The sequence below is a fragment of the Siphateles boraxobius genome, unplaced genomic scaffold (genome assembly GCF_051911475.1).
Source record: "Siphateles boraxobius isolate OS27281-9 unplaced genomic scaffold, OSU_SipBor_1 130, whole genome shotgun sequence".
In the NCBI taxonomy this organism is placed as follows: domain Eukaryota; kingdom Metazoa; phylum Chordata; class Actinopteri; order Cypriniformes; family Leuciscidae; genus Siphateles; species Siphateles boraxobius.
In genome coordinates this window covers 43,658,602-43,679,786 of record NW_027508734.1, presented here as the reverse complement: position 1 = coordinate 43,679,786, position 21,185 = coordinate 43,658,602, and the positions used below count along the sequence as shown (strand labels likewise).

The following is a 21,185-nucleotide window of genomic DNA, read 5'->3' as shown; positions in this document are numbered from 1 at the left end:
GTAGTTGATGATGGTAATCATCACTGTCTCTTTCAAGCATTCTCGATGTAGAGGGAATATCTGAAAAGACTGTGGCTTTTAAGTCACTTTGACTGTGATACTTGCAAATATGCTGAATTCAGAACCCCATGCATACTACTCTTACTCTTTTTGCCATAGAAAGTTATGGTAAATGCGGTTCCGAATTCAGCAATAGATATTCCACTATGCTGACATATTATCCTCTCGAGCAGTGTTTTCACATTTAACAAGTGGCACTGTTTTATCTACAACGACTGTGCTTTAAAACACTTTATTTCTTTAAAAAAACACATATATACCCCCATAAAATATCTTCCACAATTTTCCTTTTTTACAGAGGGAGGCTAATAGAGAGCTGCCATGTTGAGATCACATGACCAGCTAAATAATACTTGGCTGCATCCAAAATCACATACTTCCCTACTGTAAAGATTAAAAAACAGTATGTGACAAAATAAGCATGTCTGAATTCACAGTACTCATAAAAGATTAGGCAAAAAGCACCCTGATGACCGACTACTTCCGGCGAGATTCTTTAGTGTGCATACGATGGGCACTTGACTATCCCATGAGGCCACGGTAGAAGATTTATGAATAGCAGTTTAGCGATGTAACTGACGCTGGTAGATCACATGATAATGGCAGCATGGTGAATGTAATACTATACACATTTATACTGAACATACTTTTTAGCTGTCGTAAATTTTTAAATAAGTACCTACTCAAGAGAGTATGTGATTTCGGACGCAGACCGTATTTTATTTTAGAAACCCCTGTCAGATTGAATAACACCTATTAAAAATTACCCATGATGCATTTTAAAGGACATTACACAAGATTAATTAAATTGCACATCACACTGATGTTATCTTTATTAAGTGACGCCCAATGTTCTACCAGTTCCAAAATACAAGCATTTCAACCTGTGTTAGTATAGTTAACACACGCCTCATGATGTTCATGTGTGGCTCAGCTAATTTAGCACACACTTCTGTGGCTGTGAGGACACGTGTCTTTGTGACTGCAGAGCTCCTTCCACTCAGTGTCAAATCGGCTCTGTGGCAGCCTCAGGTGAATTGAAATCTTGGCCGGAGAGAATTCAGGTCAGCTTTCATAAAAAATAAAAAAAAACAAGTGCACAGAGGCACAATTCATCCATACATTCACCCGGCACTACATCAATCCATCGTTCATTCTCATGTATCTCTAATCTTCATCTTTTCCTCCAGTTTTGCTCAGCTATAGAAAAAAACAAACAAGAAAGAAGACAAGAAATATGTTAAAGTATTATAAGCGTGGACTACCGTTTAAAGATTTGGGATTGCAAAGATTTGTTTTTTATGTTTTTGAAAGGAGTCTCTTAATGCTCACCAGGGCTGCATTTATTTGAACAAAAATGCGGTAAAAAATAATATTGTGAAATACAATAATTATTAATAAAAAAAAATTTTTTCAATATTCTTTGATGAATAGAAAGTTCAAAATACAATTCACTTGAAATATAAAATAGAAATAGGCCCTATATTTAACATCATCAATGTCTTTACTGTCGCTTCAATTTAATGTGGCCTTTCTGAGTAAAAGTATTACTTAAAAAAGGATAAAACAATTCTTACCGACCCCAAACTTTTGAACAGTAGTGTATCACATAATCCAGTTGAGAGTTGTAGTATTTCATAGTGTCAATTGTTATTTAAAAGCTATAAATATTGTTTCATTGTGCCATTCACTAGTATGTTTACCTGAATATTTAATTCAAAATACAGAGGGCCTCACAAATATTTGAATACTTCAGCCATACATAATCTGTATGCACCCATTGCATTAGATAATAAAATATCAAACCAAATGGCATCATAAAAATATATGATGCTAGACACTTTCTCAAAACTAACTTTTTGGTTTACTTTAAACCATCTGCTCCCAAGCGGATTTGTAGTGGATGTATGAAGTCAGTTCACACAGGTGTCCCATAGTAGAGCATATAAACTAGGCCCAAACACTTTTGTCTATTGTCCACCTGTCTATTGTTTTATTATTTAAAGCCTCAATTTCACACTTCTGTGAAACGCTTGCATTGTTTTTCTATAAAATAAACACTGTTTGGTTTGATATTTGTTATCTAATGTTACAATATTCAAACAGTTTGTCTTAAGTATTTATATCTTAAATATAAATTGCTTACATGCTGTTTGGTGAACAGAAAACGTGGCAACGTATGGTCGGGATCCCCGTACAGAAAGAGAAAAAAAGACAGACATTATAAAACAAGTCTCTTGATGTTTAAAGGCCCCGAAAATACTTCAAGCGAAATCGGTGAAAGAACTGGTGTGACGTCATTCTGAACAAAATCAGGCCAAAAAGAAGTTAGTTTGGTGTTCATTTAGGGAGTTCAAAACAGATTGACAGCTTTTCCGGAAAAGTTCGCTCTGGCCAAGTCAAGTCAAATCACCTTTATTTTATATAGCGCTTTATACTATACAGATAGTTTCAAAGCAGCTTTACAGTGATGACAGGAAAATGATGCATTTAGGTTGTTGTTCAGCTGGAGTCAGTTCAGTGTTGATTCAGTTCCATTGTAAAGATCATCAATTATTAGTTCATTTCATCTATAAAGCAGTTCTGCAGAAAATAGTGATGTCATCGCCCAGCTCAGTTCACTTCTCATACAACAGCGTCAGTAGAGTCAGATCAATAATATTGTTGAATATTAAGTAAACATCTTCGAGCTAACATTGGTCCGTGGCAATTACGTAATAGGTAGGTGTGGCTCTGAGGCTCCGCCATCTTTGACGTAGAAATCTTCTCCTGTTAATTTCTTCTAGGGTTGTGACGGTACCAAAATTTCAGTAGTCAGTACCAATGCTAGTAAAATCTAGCGGGTCACTGTACCAATTTCAGAAATATATATTTTTTTAAATAAGTCCTCTAAAAAATGCAGTCCTGTTTTGTCTCATCCGTTGGTTATCGCTGTCAATCGTCGCAGTTTCCGATTCAATCACGCATTTAAATACGGTTGTCAATCCAGAAACTTTGCAGTGTACTTATCAGCATGAAAAACTAAACTTGATTGTGAATGGGTAATAAACAGAAAGCAAGAGAAGAGCCCTCCCTTTATAATCACTACAGCTGTCAATCTCTAAAGCGCAAACTCACTGAATTCTGCACTCTCGCAAAAAAACTCAACTTATTAATAAAAAAGCTGTCTTAATTGTACAATCTCTTATTTGCATTGCGTTTACACTTTGTTGGTTATAATTAAAGGATTCGCGAGCGTGCAGCTCTGATTGGCCATTGTGTTCACATGCTCGACAGATATGTTAGTGATTGGCTACAATGCTCAACACTGTTCAGCATTGAAAAAAACACGCTGTTATTGTTAGTTCAGCCAAAAATGTAAATTCTATCATTTACTCACCCTTATGTTGTTCCAAAACTGTGAGTTTCTTTCTTCTGTTGAACTAAAAAAGAAGATATTTTGAAGAATGTCGGTAACCAAACAGTTGGCAGAAGCCATTGACTTCCACGGTAGAAAAAAATGGCTACCGTTGACTGTCCGGTTATAAACATTCTTCAAAATATCTTCTTTTGTATTCAACAAGTTTGGAACAACATAAGGGTGAGTAAATGATCGAATTTTCATTTTTGGGTGAACTATCCCTTTAACCTTTGAGGCTCAGAGCACGCTCAACCAAACACGAACGAAAACATTTGAGGGCATCGTCTATAAGCGGAAATGCTGGTATAGTCAACTTTTCTTTTTCTTTTTTTAGTATTACTGGTACATTTTTAATACTACTGACAACCCTAATTTCTTCTGTCCAGTCCGTCGAGGTTGGACGCGAGTAAAAACATGAACACACTGAGAGCCGTTTTATATTAGAAATTAAAGTTGTAATTCTAATTTAAGGAGCCAATGACACCGTTTTTTCTCGTTTAATACTGTAAAGCTGCTTGCTTTTAAACAATCTACGGTATAAAATGCTATAAATAAACGCTACGTGACTTTACTGGAGTTCCAAATTGCAGAGATTGCGCAAACATCCACATTGCTGGATGCTTTTTTAAACTGTTGTTTTTTCACCGCTGTCTTTTTGTAGTGTGTTTATTTGGTTACTGAGAGAAAAGTGTGCAGCACATATTAACATATTCATCTAAACTCGCACTCAGCAGCGTGGACGGCGTCGGGATGTCCGCTAACAGTATACTGCTGCTCACTTATTTCAAACTGATGTTTATCCCTAAGCGAAGAACGAAAAAGAACATCGCCATGTGTACATCAGGGGCCTTAAGAATGTGCATTTATATTTTAAGCAGTAAATCATTCTATTTTAACTTACCTTAATAACATCTACCCAGTTCCAACCTCTTGGTAGTTCACCCTTATTATCTGTTCATTGCAAAGGGCAGTTTCACATCAGTGTGCATTCAAACAACAAAGACAAACATCATTCGTTTTTTTAGCCAATGATACTAACCTGTTCTTCCAATCAGTTTCCTCTTCTGTGATTTGGTTAGTTGCTCTTTCTTCTCCTTCTTCTTCTTACTGACAGAGGTGGAATTATCCATGACGTCGCTGTTGGATATCAAGGTCTGAGAAACAATACCAGTTGTTACATTTTCTTTTTTTTGTTTTTTCTTTTTTTTACAGGAGCTGTGACAAAGTCATTCTGAGCAATCAGTTTCAATAGCTACAAGAGACCTTCACTCTGTTCTTTTGAGGTGATGTAATTGTTTAAAGATATAATGTCCAATATATCAGAGACATTGCGCAATATATTCAGAGAGCCAAACGCGTCAAGAATACAGACCACAGCGGTTGACACGGGCTGGTGGTTTTCCATGAGTGTTTCTTGGTTCTCTTTGGCCCACTCAAAAAGTGTGTACATCATGGCAGTGCCGAGGTTGGCCTCCACCTGTTCGCTCATCTTCGAGAGAATGTACTGCTTTGTCTCCAGCGATCTAAAATTAGAAGCTTCATTTAATCATGTTGAATCCAATAACCCACTTGCACCGTGAAATATGATATTCAATATAAATCTAATAGAATGTCAAGTGACATTCAAAGGTCAGTAAGTTTAAAAAAATTAAAAAAAAAATTATTCAGAAAAAGATGCATTCGATATTATCAAAAGTGGCAGTAAAGACTTTTTCATTGTTACACATTTTTTTTCATTGTTACAAAAACTTTCTGTTTATTAACGAATACTGAAAGAAAAAAAATGTATCATGGTTTCCACAAAAATATTAAGCAGCATACCTGTTTTCACCACTGATTGATAATAAGAAATGTTTCTTGAGCACTAAATCAGCATTTTAAAATGATTTCTGAAAGATCATGCGACACTGAATAAACTACATTTTAAAATATATTTAAAAAGCAAGCTATTTTAAATTGTAATCACAATTACATATTTTTCATTTCAAAATTCCATAGTTTTTCCAGCCTCAAATTTTCAAACCTATTTCAAAGAAAAATGTGAAAAGAAAAATTCAGGCCATGATTAACATAAATTGTTTATATACGGCGTTATTTTCAGCATTATATTTGGTGTATAGTTCAGTCACCTGTAAATATTATTTTCATTGATTTTCTCAATGAAATCTAAAATGCTTTATAACCTGCATATATTCAACTCTGACACACCAGTTCGATACTGTAAATGTGGTCTGATGTTGCATGATCACCAAACAGTAAAGTACAGTCTGATTTAGATGATTGTTTGCTCCTTTATTTGTTTCTGGTTTAAGTGGCCCTGGCAATAGAGTCAACATTATTTTAGTGAAGTTCAAAATAGGCTCAATTATGATTAAGACAGTTTTGCATAATGAAAAGTTGCAACATGAATTCATTCATTTGCGGTTGACTAAATGATCACTAAACTTTTGCCATGGAAACACTGCTAATACGATACTTTATTTTTATTTATTTTTTATTCTTAATTATGTAGTTTAGAAAACTTAATGGGGCCAATAGTCTGGAAACACAAATATTTTTCCATACTCTTGTTTTTTTCCCCATCCTTATCCAGACCAGACTTGGATATTACTCAAATCAAATTCCATACTTTTCCAAACTGCATAGGAACCTTGTGTAATAATATTTCACAATACAGCCTTCGTTCAGCATAAGAGACTTATGTCAAAAACATCTTACTGAACGTAAACTTTTGAACACTTGTATATTAAAATATAAACATATCCAGTGCAAATAATCTGACATATCTTGGTCAAGTACAATCTATGAACTTAGGTAAGAACATTGTAGCCACAATGAAAGGCTAAAACAATTATACTGTGAACAACTTACATTCTGTTGTTAAAAAAAGTATCTAATGATATTTGCGGTGCAGTTTCAGGATAGTTCTCTGGCCAAGACACTTCTAGCAGGAAGGATTTAGTGTCATCAACGTCTCCTATCTACAAATATAAAAAAGAAGAAGAAAAAAAACACACAATTCAAACAGAAAAAGTACCATGACATTACCAAAAACCTTTGGACAAGGTACAATAGTAGTGCTATACTATATGTGTTTTGCAAACATATTAATACAATATCATCTAAACCAACAATATATAAAAAGGGTGATCAGTTAAATCCAGTATATAATAACCTATAATCTCACGTCATCACCAAAGTGTAAGAGTGTTATACCACTAAAGGCACTCCTATTTATTTATTTACTTCACATTTCACTCCTGCTCTAGCTTGTTTACAAAACCAGATAGATAGATATATAGATAGATAGATAGATAGATACATAGATAGATACATAGATAGATAGATAGATAGATGGCTCTAGTCGTTTTAGGATAAAAGAGTCTGCTAAATAAATACAAAAAAATAGTGTTCGTTTTACCTGTATGGCCATTGGCTAAATAAAACATCACTGTAAGTCAAAGTAAACAGTATTTGGTGTATTTATGACTTTTTTTCACACCACTGAACTGAAGTATTAGTGTGGAGAAGCAGTTCTTACCCTGAACTGGAAAGAAACGGAGCTGAGCTCTTTAAAGCAGTCATCTCCTTCATAGATTGAACGCAGGGCCTCCAACTCCATCTGCACATGAACACTTCAGTGTCAATAACAATAACCATGCACTACCATGGTACTACCATGTTTTGGAAATGTATCGTTGTATTTGACTAGTATACTGATATACCATGGGATATAAAAATGGAAACACTATACAGTAATATCATCGCTGTAAGTTAGCATGGTACCACCACTTTACTTTTTTTGTAGTGTTATCCAATTTCAGAATGAAATGTGGGCATAAACAAGATGTTCATTACGTTTGTGGTTAGGTTAGAATACACAGCCTTTATAAAACTTCCACAATGCATTTAGTGAGCATCTTTTAGCTCATGTTAGCTTTAGCTGTATCTGTCTCACCTCCTGGTCTTCATTGGCAGTCATGTTTCTCGCCAATCTAACACTTTAAACCAGTCATAAACAGCGCTGGTGTATCAGCGGACTGTGGCCAAAATAAAGTTTAAACACTAATGAAGATCAACATGCTTTAAGAATCCTGTAACTATAACTCCTGTAAGAATATAGCAGTCAGTCTCGCTGAGTCTACTTAGAAGAGTGTCGTCTCAGATGATAGGCACGGTTACTGTTGTCCCCTGCAGGACTGGAGTACAGAAATGCACTGGCACTGCAACACATCTTAATATACACTAGGTGGCGACAAAACACTGTCTTTGAATGAAATTGTGCATTATGTCATATTTCAACTATCAAAGCTAAAAAAGATAGTGGGTAACGTCGAATGAGTGTACTACATATCAAAGGTAAAGGAAATAAAACATTAAATCCTAAGAAAATTTGCATCTACCCTCAAAAAGTGTTATTTTCAAGTTAAAAAGCATTACACTATCAAGGCAACAGGCCTACAGCCTACAGATTTTTTTTTTTTCGTTTTAGTCACTAACTAAGGTTTTGAGACAGTGTGTGTGTGTGTGTGTGTGTGTGTGTGTGTGTGTGTGTGTGTGTGTGTGTGTGTGTGTGTGCGCGCGCGTGTGTTTCATTAATATTACTTCACTGTTGAATCCACAGTTCATCTAAAAATGCTAAATTCTGTCATCATTTGACTTCCTTTTTTTCTGTTGAATATCAAAGAAAATACATACCCATACATCAGAAGTCATTGGTTAATGAAAACGGTTACATTTTTGTGTTCCACAGAAGAAAGAAAGTCATACAGGTTTGGAAAGACAATGAAAGTGAGTAAATGATGACTGAATTTACATCTTCAGGTGAATTATCCCACTAATCGCAGGCATCATTGTGACAAACTGAAGTAATCTGCGAAGTATTTAACTCATGTTTTATGCAAAAAGTTTTCATTATGCATTATCTGAAGCTCATAAATTCCTATCTGCATTCTAATTAAAAAGGCTTCACTTATATTATCTACTGAGAACAAAACAATATAATTTTACACCTTTAGCTTAATAGATCACATTTACATAGTAATCGGGAAAAAGCTCATTCAGACTTCACAGCGACATCTTGATTATTAGCACTCATTTGCATGTGGTTTACGGGTCAACAAGACGTCCTCATTGAGTCATGATTAAAGCCCTCTCTGATTATTGAGCAAACCCAACCTGCCTATAAAGACCGAGCTGAGACGCACAGAGAGTCGAGGGCAGAAGATTATTTCCCAGTGCTTCTGACAGACCGATAGCCAAATTACCTTTTGGGAAGATTTACTGTTCTAATTTCAGATCTATTTCACCAGACCTCTTCCATTAAACAAGCCATCCAAAAATAAGTTTATAAAAGACACAACTCAGGGGTCAAGAATAAATCATTTATCATCTCTCTGAAAATGCAATATTTATCATAACTCCATTGGGCTACGGTATCTTACAGTGGTATGAGCACAGGAGATGGTATGTTGCTCAAAGTTTACTGTTCTGAGTCAAACCCACACATACTTGTGATGTGGGGAAGCAAGGAGCCATTTAATGACACGCCAGTCTCATGTGCATTAACTTTTTAGCATTCTGACCGTTTGATTCAGTTCTGCGACTTGTTTTTGTACTCCCAAAGCTTACGTGGCAGAGCATATGCCACTGTGGAGCCAAACGTATATTTTACACCATTGTATGTTTTTTTTAGGCAAGGGACTGCAGGCCAAAGCTTTTACTCCCACAGTCTGAATTACATGACTGGTTGGCTCTACACAATCTCTTTTACGACAAAGTTGCAAGGGGACTATTGTGTGTGTGTGTGTGTGTGTGTTGTAAACCATTTGTACGCTTGCTTTGATGGTATTGCAGTGTTTGAAAACTGAATGGCATTAACATTTCCTGATGAGTGAGTAATGATATTCACAGAAACCACATACTGAACATGATCCGTTTAGAGATCCATTGTTTCCAAGCCCACAGCCTCTCTGCCAGCCTTTCATTTTGGATCGCAATGTTGTTATGTGCCTGCTGGAAACAAAAAGCTTAAACCTAAACCAGCCTAAGCTCTCACTTATGCAGAACTGTAAAAAAAAAAAAAAAAAAAAAAAAAAAAAAAAACTTTTTTTTGTAATTTGGTAACACTTTATAATAAGCATACGGTATTAAAGTAATTTATGAAAAAAATGTGTGTGTGTGTGTGTGTGTGTGTGTGTGTGTGTGTGTGTGTGTGTGTGTGTGTGTGTGTGTGTGTGTGTGTGTGTGTGTGTGTGTGCGTGTGTGTGTGTGTGTGTGTGTGTGTGTGTGCGTGCTTAATGCATTTGTAAACATTTAAGGAACACTGAAAATGAATGCAATTAAAGTCCAATAAAGGTTGATATTTTCCTATTTTCCATGACCTAATCTAAAGTGAGAACTATTTATTCCTAATAACCAATTCACAACTCATTTATTACAGGTTTAAACTACTGTACATCATTTATATGGTTGTTAATAAAGCATGAGCTAATTAAATAATAAACATTTTGTTATTTACAGTGACAATGAAGGAAGAACTCACTATTTGAATATATGATTACATAGAAACTACAATATATAAATTATTTATAAACAATAAACTAATAGTTTGTTAATGGTATACTTTATTAATGTAAGTGTTACCAGAAATTGTAACAGAAAAAAAAGAAAAATATTTTTTTTCTTGTAAAAGAAAAAATTGTAAACATTACATTTACATGTTTTAATTAAAGTAAAAGTAATAATTATCTCATAATGTATGGCATATGATGTTTTTAAAAAGACAGTATATTCATTTCCAGAATTCCACGCAAGAACAATCAAATTATGGAAGCCCATTTCCACAACATAAAAAAATTATCAAGCTTTGGTAATTGCAAGATAAAAAGTTTAAATGATGACATTAAGATAAAAAGTCGATATTTTCAGGTAAAAAGCATAATGCAACATTGTGACATATACTAACTAAAACAATGAGATAAAGAGTCAAATTTGTATCCAATTATTTTGGAGCCTAATTATGCCTGAATATATCATAATTTCAACTTTTTGTCATCATTTAGACTTTTAACTCGTAATTATGACCTTTTATCTCACATTTACTACTTTTTATGCAATCGTTTTGACTTGTATCTCATAATTTCGCTTGTATGTCATAATTACCCTATGATTTACCAAATAATATTTGTTATAGGCCTTATTATGTGGTTAAAATTACCTTCCATACATTAGTCATACAAACCAACCAACTAAAACAAGCCTGACCATTTCAGACCAGCAAAGCAGCTGCTGTTTTTCTCAGCAGGGGTCTGTTGAATACAGTGATCAATGAGTCATAAATCCACTATCTGCCCGCAGGAAAGCCCTGGCAATGTGCGCGTGCTTTCAAGTGCCCAAGGGCTTCACGATTCTCATCCTTCCTGCCTTGGTTGTGTTCTGTGCTCGTAGTAGGACAGTTTACGAACATATAATGGTTCGTGTGGCTCACGCAAATCGAGAGGGCAGAGCTTAGCTGACTCAATTGCATCTATTTCTTCTGTTTTCCTCTCACGCTGGCGAGTAAATCCAGCGCGAGGCGAGACGGAGAACAGCACCGACCGCCACAGGGATGTATACCAAACACAGACAGAAAAACGGACACATTTCATCAAAACGAGATGTGCTTGTATTGCTATCGCTTTTTCTGTTTAACGGTTTACTGGGAATTGAAGGCGGAAATCCTCGGGAGGAAGGTAAGACAGCACTTTCATACCCCAGAAAGTTCTCCTTTATCAACCAGTTGCGCGCATCCAAGAAGTTTTATTTTTGCTGGGAAAACAGATTTAAGGCGCTTCGAAAGGTGTAGCTTTGATGCATAAATAGGCTACATTGTTTGCTTAGGTTACAGTAAAGAAAAGCTTTTTGAGCAATAATTCATCTGTGATTTCCCTCCCATATAAGGATGTGGATGTTGCCCATGTTGACTAATGCAAGAATACTACTTTATTCTCAGCTGATTGTTTACTTTAATGTTGCCATAAACGTCAGGACATATTCAAATGTGATTGCAATATTGACCTCAACTGAAAATGCAAAAGGAGAAAATGTGACATTGTAACATTCTATTAGTTCAATCTAACCGTTAAATCGGAACGACTTACATAGATATTTAAAAGTACAGTAACCCTATAGGGTTAGTGACCAATAACCAACATTACTTTTTAACAGTAGGTTTATTTTCGTAAATTCAGTGTACTAGCCAGCCTACTATTCAGCACATTAGTAGCCTAACTGGAATAGCGCACCGTTTATAGCCTACTAAATCTACAGCGTGAAACATCAGCGCTATTCTGATTCTATGACTCCAATCAGAATTACTCTAATCAGTAGATCATTTTAAGTGAAAATTAAAAATTAAAAATAAAACATCCAGCGCGATCAGTGTAGTCAGATTCTCAAACGAGTGTTTTGATCCGGTTCTTTTTGGTGAATCAAAAAGGTTACATCGCAACCGGAATAATCCGAATTCCATTCCATGACTCTTAAAAGTCGGTTTATATATTTATTTAATCAAAAATATACAGTGCGTTTACAAAATCGCGAACGATCAAAATATCGCGTGACTATTGCCGAACGATAAATTATGAGCCGATTTGTCTAGTGAATCTAAAACACTTACCGAATCATTTGGAGTGACTACTGAATTAATCTGTAATTTATTGCAAGTTAATTTGGTCATGTCTGAAAGGAAAGAATTACTAAATAGATTTTTTTTTTATTGTAGCCTATGGTAGGCTATCCTATTTTTATGTATTAGAGCTTATTATTGATTTAAAGGGATAGTTCACCCAAAAATGAAAATTCTGTCAGTATTTACTCAGCCTCATGTTGTTCCAACCCCGTAAGACCTTTGTTCGTCTTCGGAACACGAATTAAGATATTTTTGATGAAATCTGAGAGCTGGATACTCCTCCATACTCCTCCATAGGCTTCAAACAGATTGAAACTTTTCGGCCTCGAAAAGTTATTAAAGACATCGTTAAAATAGTCCAAGTGACTACAGTGGCTGAATCTTAAGTTTATCAAGCGACGAGAATACTTTTTGTGCGCAAAAACAAACAAAAATAACGACTTTATTTCAATATTTCCTTCTCTGTTGGCCTCTAGTCAGTTAACTTAGTGTAATAGCGTAGAGCTACGTCACACATAGGCTCACTATTTGCCGACGCTGGTCATGTGTGAGATGCGTGTGACGTACAACAACAGAAGCTCTACGCTTTTACACTAGTGAACTGACTCGAGGCCCACAGAGAAGGACATGAATATTTGAAATAAAGTCGTTATTTTTGTTTTTTTGCGCACAAAAAGTATTCCCGTCGTTTGATAAACTTAAGATTGAGCCACTGTAGTCACTGTGTATTTTAATGATGTCTGTAATAACTTTTCGGGGCCTGCAAGTTCAATCCCTCGAGAAGCCTATGGAGGAGTATGGAGGAGTGATCCATCTCTCAGATTTCATCAAAAATATCTTAATTCGTGTTCCGAAGATGAACGAAGGTATTACGGGGTTGGAACAACATGAGGGTAAGTAAATACTGACAGAATTTTCATTTTTGGGTGAACTATCCCTTTAATTATAGGTAGGTTATCATTGTCCTTCATGAACTATTTCAGTCTCGTGATGATGCAATGGGCCATCTCTCATCATAGGTGAGAGACTATTTACATGCCAATGGTTTTTCTGGGGTATAGGTTGCAAGGTATTTTCCCAAAACTTGCCATTACATGGCTTGGGACTCCCAGGCATTCACACCAACAGACAATTTAGTGACTTCAATTCATCTATAGCCTACTGCAGGTTTTTTGGATTGGGGGGAGGAAACCGGGAGAACATGCAAACTACACAGGAAGCCGGTACTCGCTGTGAGGCAACAGTGTGACCCAATAAGCCACTGTGACGGCAATTATAGGTTTACTAACATGCAAAAAAGTGATAAGCCAAACAAACACCCTTTCAGCTCTAACCTTAATCAAACACACTTGAGCCAGCTAATCAAGGGCTGCATCCAAAATTGCATTCTTCCCTACTAGACTATGTAGTAGGCGAAAAACAGTATATGACAAGAGTAGTATGTCCGAATTTACAGTAGCCTACTCATTAAAGAATAGGCAAAAAGTACCTGGATGACCTACTACTTCCGGTGAGATTCTGAAGTGTACGTATGATGGACATTTTACTATCCCATGATGCCACAGGAGAGGATTTATGAATGGCAGGGAAGCTATATAACTGATGCTGGTTGGTCACGTGATAATAACAACATGGCGAATGTAGTGCGTCCGGATTATATTCATACTACACACATTGTTAGTGGACACAAAGTAATTACTTATTCAAAATAAATACCTACTCAAGAGAGTATGCAATTTCAGACGCCGCCAAGGTCTTTGTGATTGCTAGAAAGTTACAGCCAGGTAAATTTTGATCAAGGTTGGAGTTAAACTGCAGGTAAATGGATCTCGAGGGCCAGAGTGTTACTGAATACTGAAAGATACTGAAAGAATCACTATGGAGCCTAACCATTTACAGGATCACAAACCCATATTATAAAGCGATGCATGTTAGTCAAACCACTAAACGGCACACAATGAATCAATTTGATCATTAGACATTGGTCAATCTTTCAGTTGTGTACAATAATGATGTGATGTGAGTCGCGATGACAGTTCTCCATTAAATCAAGACTGTTATTATATATATATGCTGCAAATCCTTTACTATCAAACTTATAAACCACAACAAGATCCAGGTTAATTTTAGCATTTAAAAAGTTCACATTATTAATGCCTAGAATATTTCATCCACTGGCATCGCTTCTCTGTCATCTGTGTGTTTTAAAGCAACTCAGACAGGCTGTTGGTCTCAGGATATCAAGTTCACAGTCCTGTTCCAACATACACTACACAAGCTCTCTGCGTGTTCTGCGTGTTTGGAGAAGTTCCTACATCTCTCTGAAATTTGACCAGGGACTCTGGGACCTGCGCTGAGATTCAGTATCCATATTGCGTGACAGACCTTTAATGCATTTATAACAAGCCTAGCGATATTATCTACGACAGGCAAGAGCTATTAGCAAGAGTAAATATTCTGCTGAGCTTAGAAGTTGATGTTAAAATATACTTATGGCTTGTTTATACCTACATGTGGATAATCAACGATGCACATTTAGCCCATATATATATATATATATATATGTATGTGGGCTTTATACTAGAAGGCGGTCTGGTGACATACTTTAATAATAAAACTAGGAGGTTAGAAGGCAGCTTCTGTGCTTCAGTTGCATATGTAATGAGGAAATTACCAATACAAATTTAAAATGCAATAAATTCAAGAAGTGAGATCCTAATTTAGAAAGCAAATATTAAAAAGACATTACTTCCCATTCAGTTTTCAGTAGCAAACATTCTAATAACTGATTTTGGAATACTGGGACAAAAAAAAAGTTGTAGGCTATGTGGATTTTTCGTTGATTTTGACAGATTTCTGAAATACTTGATTCTGGTCAAGTATTTTTGTGTAATGCCAGTTGTCTGGTGCACCTGTATAACTGACTGCTCGTATGGGCAATCTTTCTCTCTCTCTCTCTCTCTCTCTCTCTCTCTCTCTCTCTCTCTCTCTCTCTCTCTCTCTCTCTCTCTCTCTCTCTTTCTCTTTTCATACAATGCAAGTTGTTAATTAATGCCATCTTTCAACTCAAAACATGTATCGACCGTAGTAAAGCTGGCTTGGAGGACTTCAGGGTTACGTATATGAGGAACATAAAACTTTATTGTTACACTCTAAAAAATACTGTGTTGTTTCAACCCATGTTTGGGTCAAATATGGACAAACCCACCCAAACTTTGACAATTAAAAGAGACGAACATGGGTTGAAACAACACAGCATTTTTTTAGAATGTATGTTTGTGTTCAATCTCCTGCTTATTCAAGGCCCTGTTTATTCCTGGCATTTTTTTAATTTATTTTTTTACTCCTGTCGTTTTTGTCAATCCAATCACAATAAGTTAACAACACTAAATACAAATGTAAACAGGATCTCAAACATTTTGAGCTTGTCCACCTTCGACCACTTCCGGAGGTAGTCGAAACACATTCGACCGTATTGCTTTCGTAGTGCAAACGCTCATGTCGAATGTGTTCAAACAGCCACAAGAACGCCTACTCTCTGCCTACTGACCTAATGCGTAAACATTGGAAGCTCGTTAACCAGACGGGATTTAAACTTTATCGGCTGAAGACCTAATTTTGGTTTGAAGACGAAAAACGTACCAAGCACAATGTTCTCTCACCATTCATGATTTCTAACATGCGATCACCTTGTTGGTCGTGATCTTGCGTCTGTCAGAGCAGAAACGAAAGCTGCTTGCTGCTCTCCGTATGTTTTTCCGTTGTCTCCTTTCGCGTTCATATGTAAATTGCACATGCTTGTTTCGTCTATATAATCAAAAGATTAGAAAAAGTCCACACATTTACCCACCCATATATCCCTCCCCTCGAAGAAATCAGGACAGAAGTGGTCGAAAGTGAGATTAAGGAAATTAAAACACGATAAAACCAAGTGTTAACGGAAATGTGTCTCCCTCGTCTAGTTGTGATTCAGTCGACCAAAACGCATCCTAATACCAGGTGTAAACAGGGCCAAAATGTGCTTTTCCTCGCCCGTACCACTGATACATATACAGTGTGTTAAATACTTATTGTAAACATTTACCAGTCTAGCAATCAGTTAAATTAATAAATGTGTGACAAAATAATCATATTTTGCACATCACACATGTATTAATTGGGGAAGGCATTTTTTTCTGATGTTTTACTATTAGGACCTACTATCATGGTTGTGACAAAAAAATATACAGCAAGTACAATTACTTACAATTATTTTTAAATAAAACTCGCCAGAGTCAGTTTGACCTTGTTCAACCCGTAGCAGGCGAAACTCAAATATAGGTTGAAATGGGTCTGTACTTTAAGCAGTTCATGCTGAATTAATTGCAAAAAATTGTAGAGAAAAATAATTAGAAGAGGAATTTCAATAGTGTTGCTTTGTGAGCACAGGAAACTCTTACTATTCAGTGGCCTTATTCTGGGATTTCGATTGGGGACCAGCTTCTGTATTTTCTGTATACTGTGCTATTTGTTGCAGAATGATTTGAAACCTTGAAATATTGAGAATAAGACAAATACTGGAAGAGAATAATGGTTATGTCAAATCAAATAAAAACCTTGCTACAGTACAAAATAGGAAAGAACTCTTCTCTTCAAGGGTTTGTGCATTATAGATTTATTTGGAATATGTACATAATAGCACAGGAGGTATAAATTAAGTAAAGACTTTTTGCAGTGGTCTACTCACAGTGCTTTGTGCTCTCCACAGCTGCATGGGTTAGTTATATCACCATTACTCATTTTTACGCCTTATGTTTATGTGATGAGAAGAAAGATGGATGACTTTGGGTTGTCTAAAAAGCTTCTTGTTCTTGGAATTTTCCATTAGTCCCTGGACTACAGTTTCTCTATCAAGATAATGACTTTCATAAATTGGCTCACATAATAGATAATGGTTGCATTTTCTTGTGAAAGCGACTTTTGTGGCATTGGAATATTATTATAACACCATCTTCTTTTCTCAAAGAGTAGGCCCAGTGCATGCCATTATAAATCATCTCTGTCTTCTCAAATACCACATGTATTTTTTTTTAAATTGTGTGTGTTGTCAGGTTTTGCCGCCCTTGTGAGAAATAAGTGTACTTAAACTGTACTTGCGGAAAATATAATATGAATTATATAAAAAGCCATTTAAGTGTACTTAAAGAGAGTACACTTTCATGAATATTTCTTAAAACATTTAACACTTTTAAAAAGTGCACTTTGTAACAAATTAAGTGTTACACTAAATTATATTTTAAATCATTATATAATTTATTCATGCTTTAAAGAAGTACACTTTGAAAGTACACTTTGATGCGTTGACTAAAATACTAAAGTCCATGTAAAGTACTTGATTATGATTTTAACTTGTGCAGTGTAGTATAATACGTTTTAAATGTACTTAATTTAAACTTTATCGTTACAAATGTGTTATTAAGAATATATTTAATGACATTCAAGTTTAGGTGGAAATCATATTAAAGCATATTTTAGTTTAATTCTTGTCAGAACATTCAACAATAACAATATTTCAAAGACGAATACAAGTAATTATGAAATTACTTATAAAGATGTACTTACATCCTAAAAGAGTCAAAAAAGTACTCTTAAGGTTAACTAGTTGCTTTTAACATCAATGTAAACTAAAATAGATGTCCATTTTATTGTTAGTGTCGGCAAACATTACATTAGTTTTGCACTGAAGCATCTTATTTTAAAGTATATTATTTACGTAATATGTACTCTTTTAAAAAGTATGCTTAAGTTTACTTCTTTTTCACAAGGGTGTATGTTAGCATTTCAAACAGTGGTGTATACTTTGTGTATCCACTGTGCATTGACAAGTCAAAAACTTCCTTCTTTGAAAAAGGCTTATAGGCTATCAGCATATCTTCGAACGGTTGGAAATGCGAGGGGACTTTAGTGCACTCCTACACAATCAGCGCTCATGGCATTTGAACAAAAAAAAATATGGAAGACTGTATGAGTCAGATTGCATTATAAATTGACATTCTTATGTGCTATATATTGAGCACGAGAGAGAAAATGTGTGTTTCTGAGAAAGAAAGAAAAATAAGAAGAGAGACAAAGAGACAAAGGTAATCAGAGAGTGAATCATAGAGACAAAAAGCTAAAGACAGAGACGGGGAGCGTGGCGGAGCTGTTAGTTAGAAGGTAAGGGTAGGCAGGAGTTTTTCTGTGTTGTTTAGAGCTGTCACTGAAGACGCCCGGTCCCTGTAGCGCTTTGTGATTGCATTTGGTGTAAAACGGCACCCTGGAAACAGTGATAGAAACAGTTCCATTCAAACCGCTCTATCTCTCTTTCTTTCTGTCTCCTCTCTCTTTCACACACGCATCAGGTACAATTCAGAGAAGAGATCCCCCACACAGAAGCAACATTCAATCTTGTGCCAGCTTATCTCTAACACACACACACACACACACACACACACACACACACACACACACACACACACACACACACACACACACACACACACACACACACACACACACACACAATCATAGTCCGCCAACTGCACCATGCTGCATGTTTTAGAGTGTCACTACATTGCAGATGCTTCCTGTGAATCTGATATTGACATATTTTTTTAGTCCCCGTCTCTCAGCGATGGTTTATAAATTGGTCAAACACACAGACGATGGCTGTAGTGTCTGTGGAAATCCTCACAGTCACACAGCTGCTGTGATAGACTGATATACTCCATTTTAACCCATTTAAGGCAAAAACATAATATTTTAGGTTCATAAGGCAAGTTTATTACTTACTAGAATGTATGTATAAATGTATTATTTATTAAAATCTATTATATAGTAATCTAACATATAGTTAGATTTTCATGCCCCCCCCCCCCCCCAAAGTATTGCTTTTATTTTCCATTTTACAATTCATATATCCCAAGAAAACAAAATTTAAAGTAATAGTTCACTTAAAAAAAATAATTCTATCATCATTTACTCACCCTCAAGTTGTTTCAAACCTGTATGAATTTCACAAAAGAAGATATTTTGAAGAATGTCGGTAACCAAACAGTTGATGGACCCCATTGACTTCCATAGTATTTTTTTCCTTACTTAGGAAGTCAATGGTGTCCATCAACCTTCTGGTTACCGACATTCTTCAAAATATCTTCCTTTGTGATTAGCAGAAGAAAGTAAATGATGACAGAAATAAAAAAATTAAGGGAACTATTCCTTTAACATTGACAGTGGTCAACACACTGCTATTTTAATGTTACTTTGAGTTAAAGATGCTGTGCCGATGCCAGAGTTTTTTTTTAAAATGTTATTTAAAAAAAATATTTTTTTCTTTTTTTCTTTTTACACTTTTCGTTTTAAACAAAAATTAGGCAAAATTGTTTCATTGCAATTTTGTATTTAACTTGTAAATAGCATTAGGACGGCTATTGGTCTCTAATTTTAAATACCCCTTCTATCTGTTTCTCCCTTTATATCTCTCTCAGTTGTGACAGGAAATCATAATAAACTTGTCGGTTTTTCTCTATATTTGTATTCTGTCCTCTCCGAGGGATCGATATGTAATCCTATAACAGCAATGCTGCTTTATGGATCTTATATGCCTTCTTACGTATGTGTTGGATGTCTGGATTACACTCATTAGGGCTTTTAGAACCTGCTTTTGAAACATCTGGTGCAGTATTTCAGTTGTCAAGTCAAGTGACCTTTATTTATATAGTGCTTTTTACAATACAGATTGTTTCAAAGCAGATTTACAGAGATAACAGGAAAATAATGTTGTAATAATATTGTTAAATATAAAATTAAATCTGCCCAAAAAATGTCGAAGGCGAAAAAGGCGACAGTGGCAAGGAACCAAAACTCCATCAGTGACATAATGAAGAAAAAAACCCTGGGAGAACCCAGGCTCAGTCGGGGGGCCAGTTCTCCTCTGGCCAATGAACAAACAGTGTATGATTATGATTCAGGCAGCAATACAGGTCAGAGGTCAGATTGGATCGCAACATTATATTGTGCAGTTCATCTGTTTGAAGACCGGAGTCATCACGCGCGTATGGAGACGAGTTTGTTGAGGATCAGTGCCGATGGCTGTCGTGTCAATGAGGCCTTCGTAGGGGAGAGTCTAGTTGACACAAGCTCTGCTGACACTTCAGGGATGCGTTGTGGTCGTGTCTAGGTGCAGGTCCTCCATCTGATCTGGATACGGCCCGGGTTCGGCTGATTAACCTCGGAATAAACAGAAAGACTAAAATTAGCGTAGATGCCATTCTTTTTTATGATGTAGCGAGTACATCAGGTGTTATAGAAAGTGTTCCCGGTTCCGGCTGACCTAATCTAATCAGCCTAATAATCATTTAACTGATCTGAATAATAGAAATGTATAGTGTTCTATGTGTATGCCAGGTTGAAGAGATGTGTTTTTAATCTAGATTAAAGCTGACTGAGCGTTTCTGCTTCCCGGACAATGTTAAGAAGATTGTTCCAAAGTTTAGGTGCTAAATAGGAAAACATAAACATATTGAAAAAGTTGTGACATTTAAAAGCTGACATCCAGTCAAATCTGTCAGTTGCACTCAACCTATCCCATCCTCAGGGCCGACCACAATATTGTTCATCGCCATAATGAGGCGTGATAATCAGGAAATCAAAGATTTGATGCACATTCCTTTGTGGAGGTGTAAAAATATGAGAAAATCACAGTTTTTTTAATAGTTGTTTTATTTAGCTGTACATAAACTGTCAATTAATATTTGTATTAACTATAAATATATTATTTATTTTTGTTATTATTGGATTAATGAGACTCCAAGGGAAAGCAAAAGAGGAAAGTGAACAGAAAGCAAAAAGAGGAAGAATACTAATCCTCTTCTCCTTCAGACCTTCTCTTTTCTCCTGGGGTCTGTTCCTAAAAAGCCTGGTAAGAGAGGAAGTGAACAGTAAGGCTCTCTGGGACCCCCATGGCAGTTGAATGACTTGACGGGCAGATAATTGTCAACCAGAGGAAGGTCATATCCACTGTGTTTGAAGAGCAAC

General features: G+C 35.9%; 2 protein-coding genes across 2 annotated transcripts in view; one reads left to right on the top strand and one right to left on the bottom strand.

The window, feature by feature from the left end:
* Window positions 1–859: 859 nt before the first annotated feature.
* On the bottom strand, window positions 860–7,634 carry rwdd (RWD domain containing 4). The gene is made up of 7 exons (XM_077229542.1): window positions 7,419–7,634; window positions 7,002–7,082; window positions 6,332–6,441; window positions 4,833–4,983; window positions 4,500–4,614; window positions 4,362–4,411; window positions 860–1,260 (listed from the first exon to the last, which is right to left on the bottom strand). Exons 1-7 carry the CDS (start codon window positions 7,440–7,442, stop codon window positions 1,228–1,230), a joined length of 564 nt encoding a protein of 187 aa, XP_077085657.1. The 5' UTR covers window positions 7,443–7,634; the 3' UTR covers window positions 860–1,227.
* A 3,181-nt stretch (window positions 7,635–10,815) lies between these two features.
* adam19a (ADAM metallopeptidase domain 19a) overlaps window positions 10,816–21,185 on the top strand; it is a 151,976-nt gene continuing 141,606 nt past the window's right edge. Inside the window, exon 1 of the mRNA XM_077229548.1 lies at window positions 10,816–11,193. Coding sequence (XP_077085663.1) covers window positions 11,070–11,193 — 124 coding nt within the window. The 5' untranslated portion in view covers window positions 10,816–11,069. The remainder of the gene's footprint in view (window positions 11,194–21,185) is intronic.

What these genes read in the sequence shown, in the direction of transcription:
- rwdd (XM_077229542.1), bottom strand. Translation starts at nt 7,442, where the DNA reads ATGACTGCCAATGAAGACCAGGAG. An exon ending in ACTTTTTTTAACAACAGAAT is followed by an intron (nt 4,984 to 6,331) that starts GTAAGTTGTTCA and finishes TTCTAATTTTAG; the next exon opens with ATCGCTGGAGACAAAGCAGT. An exon ending in AGCCCGTGTCAACCGCTGTG is followed by an intron (nt 4,615 to 4,832) that starts GTCTGTATTCTT and finishes ATTGTTTCTCAG; the next exon opens with ACCTTGATATCCAACAGCGA.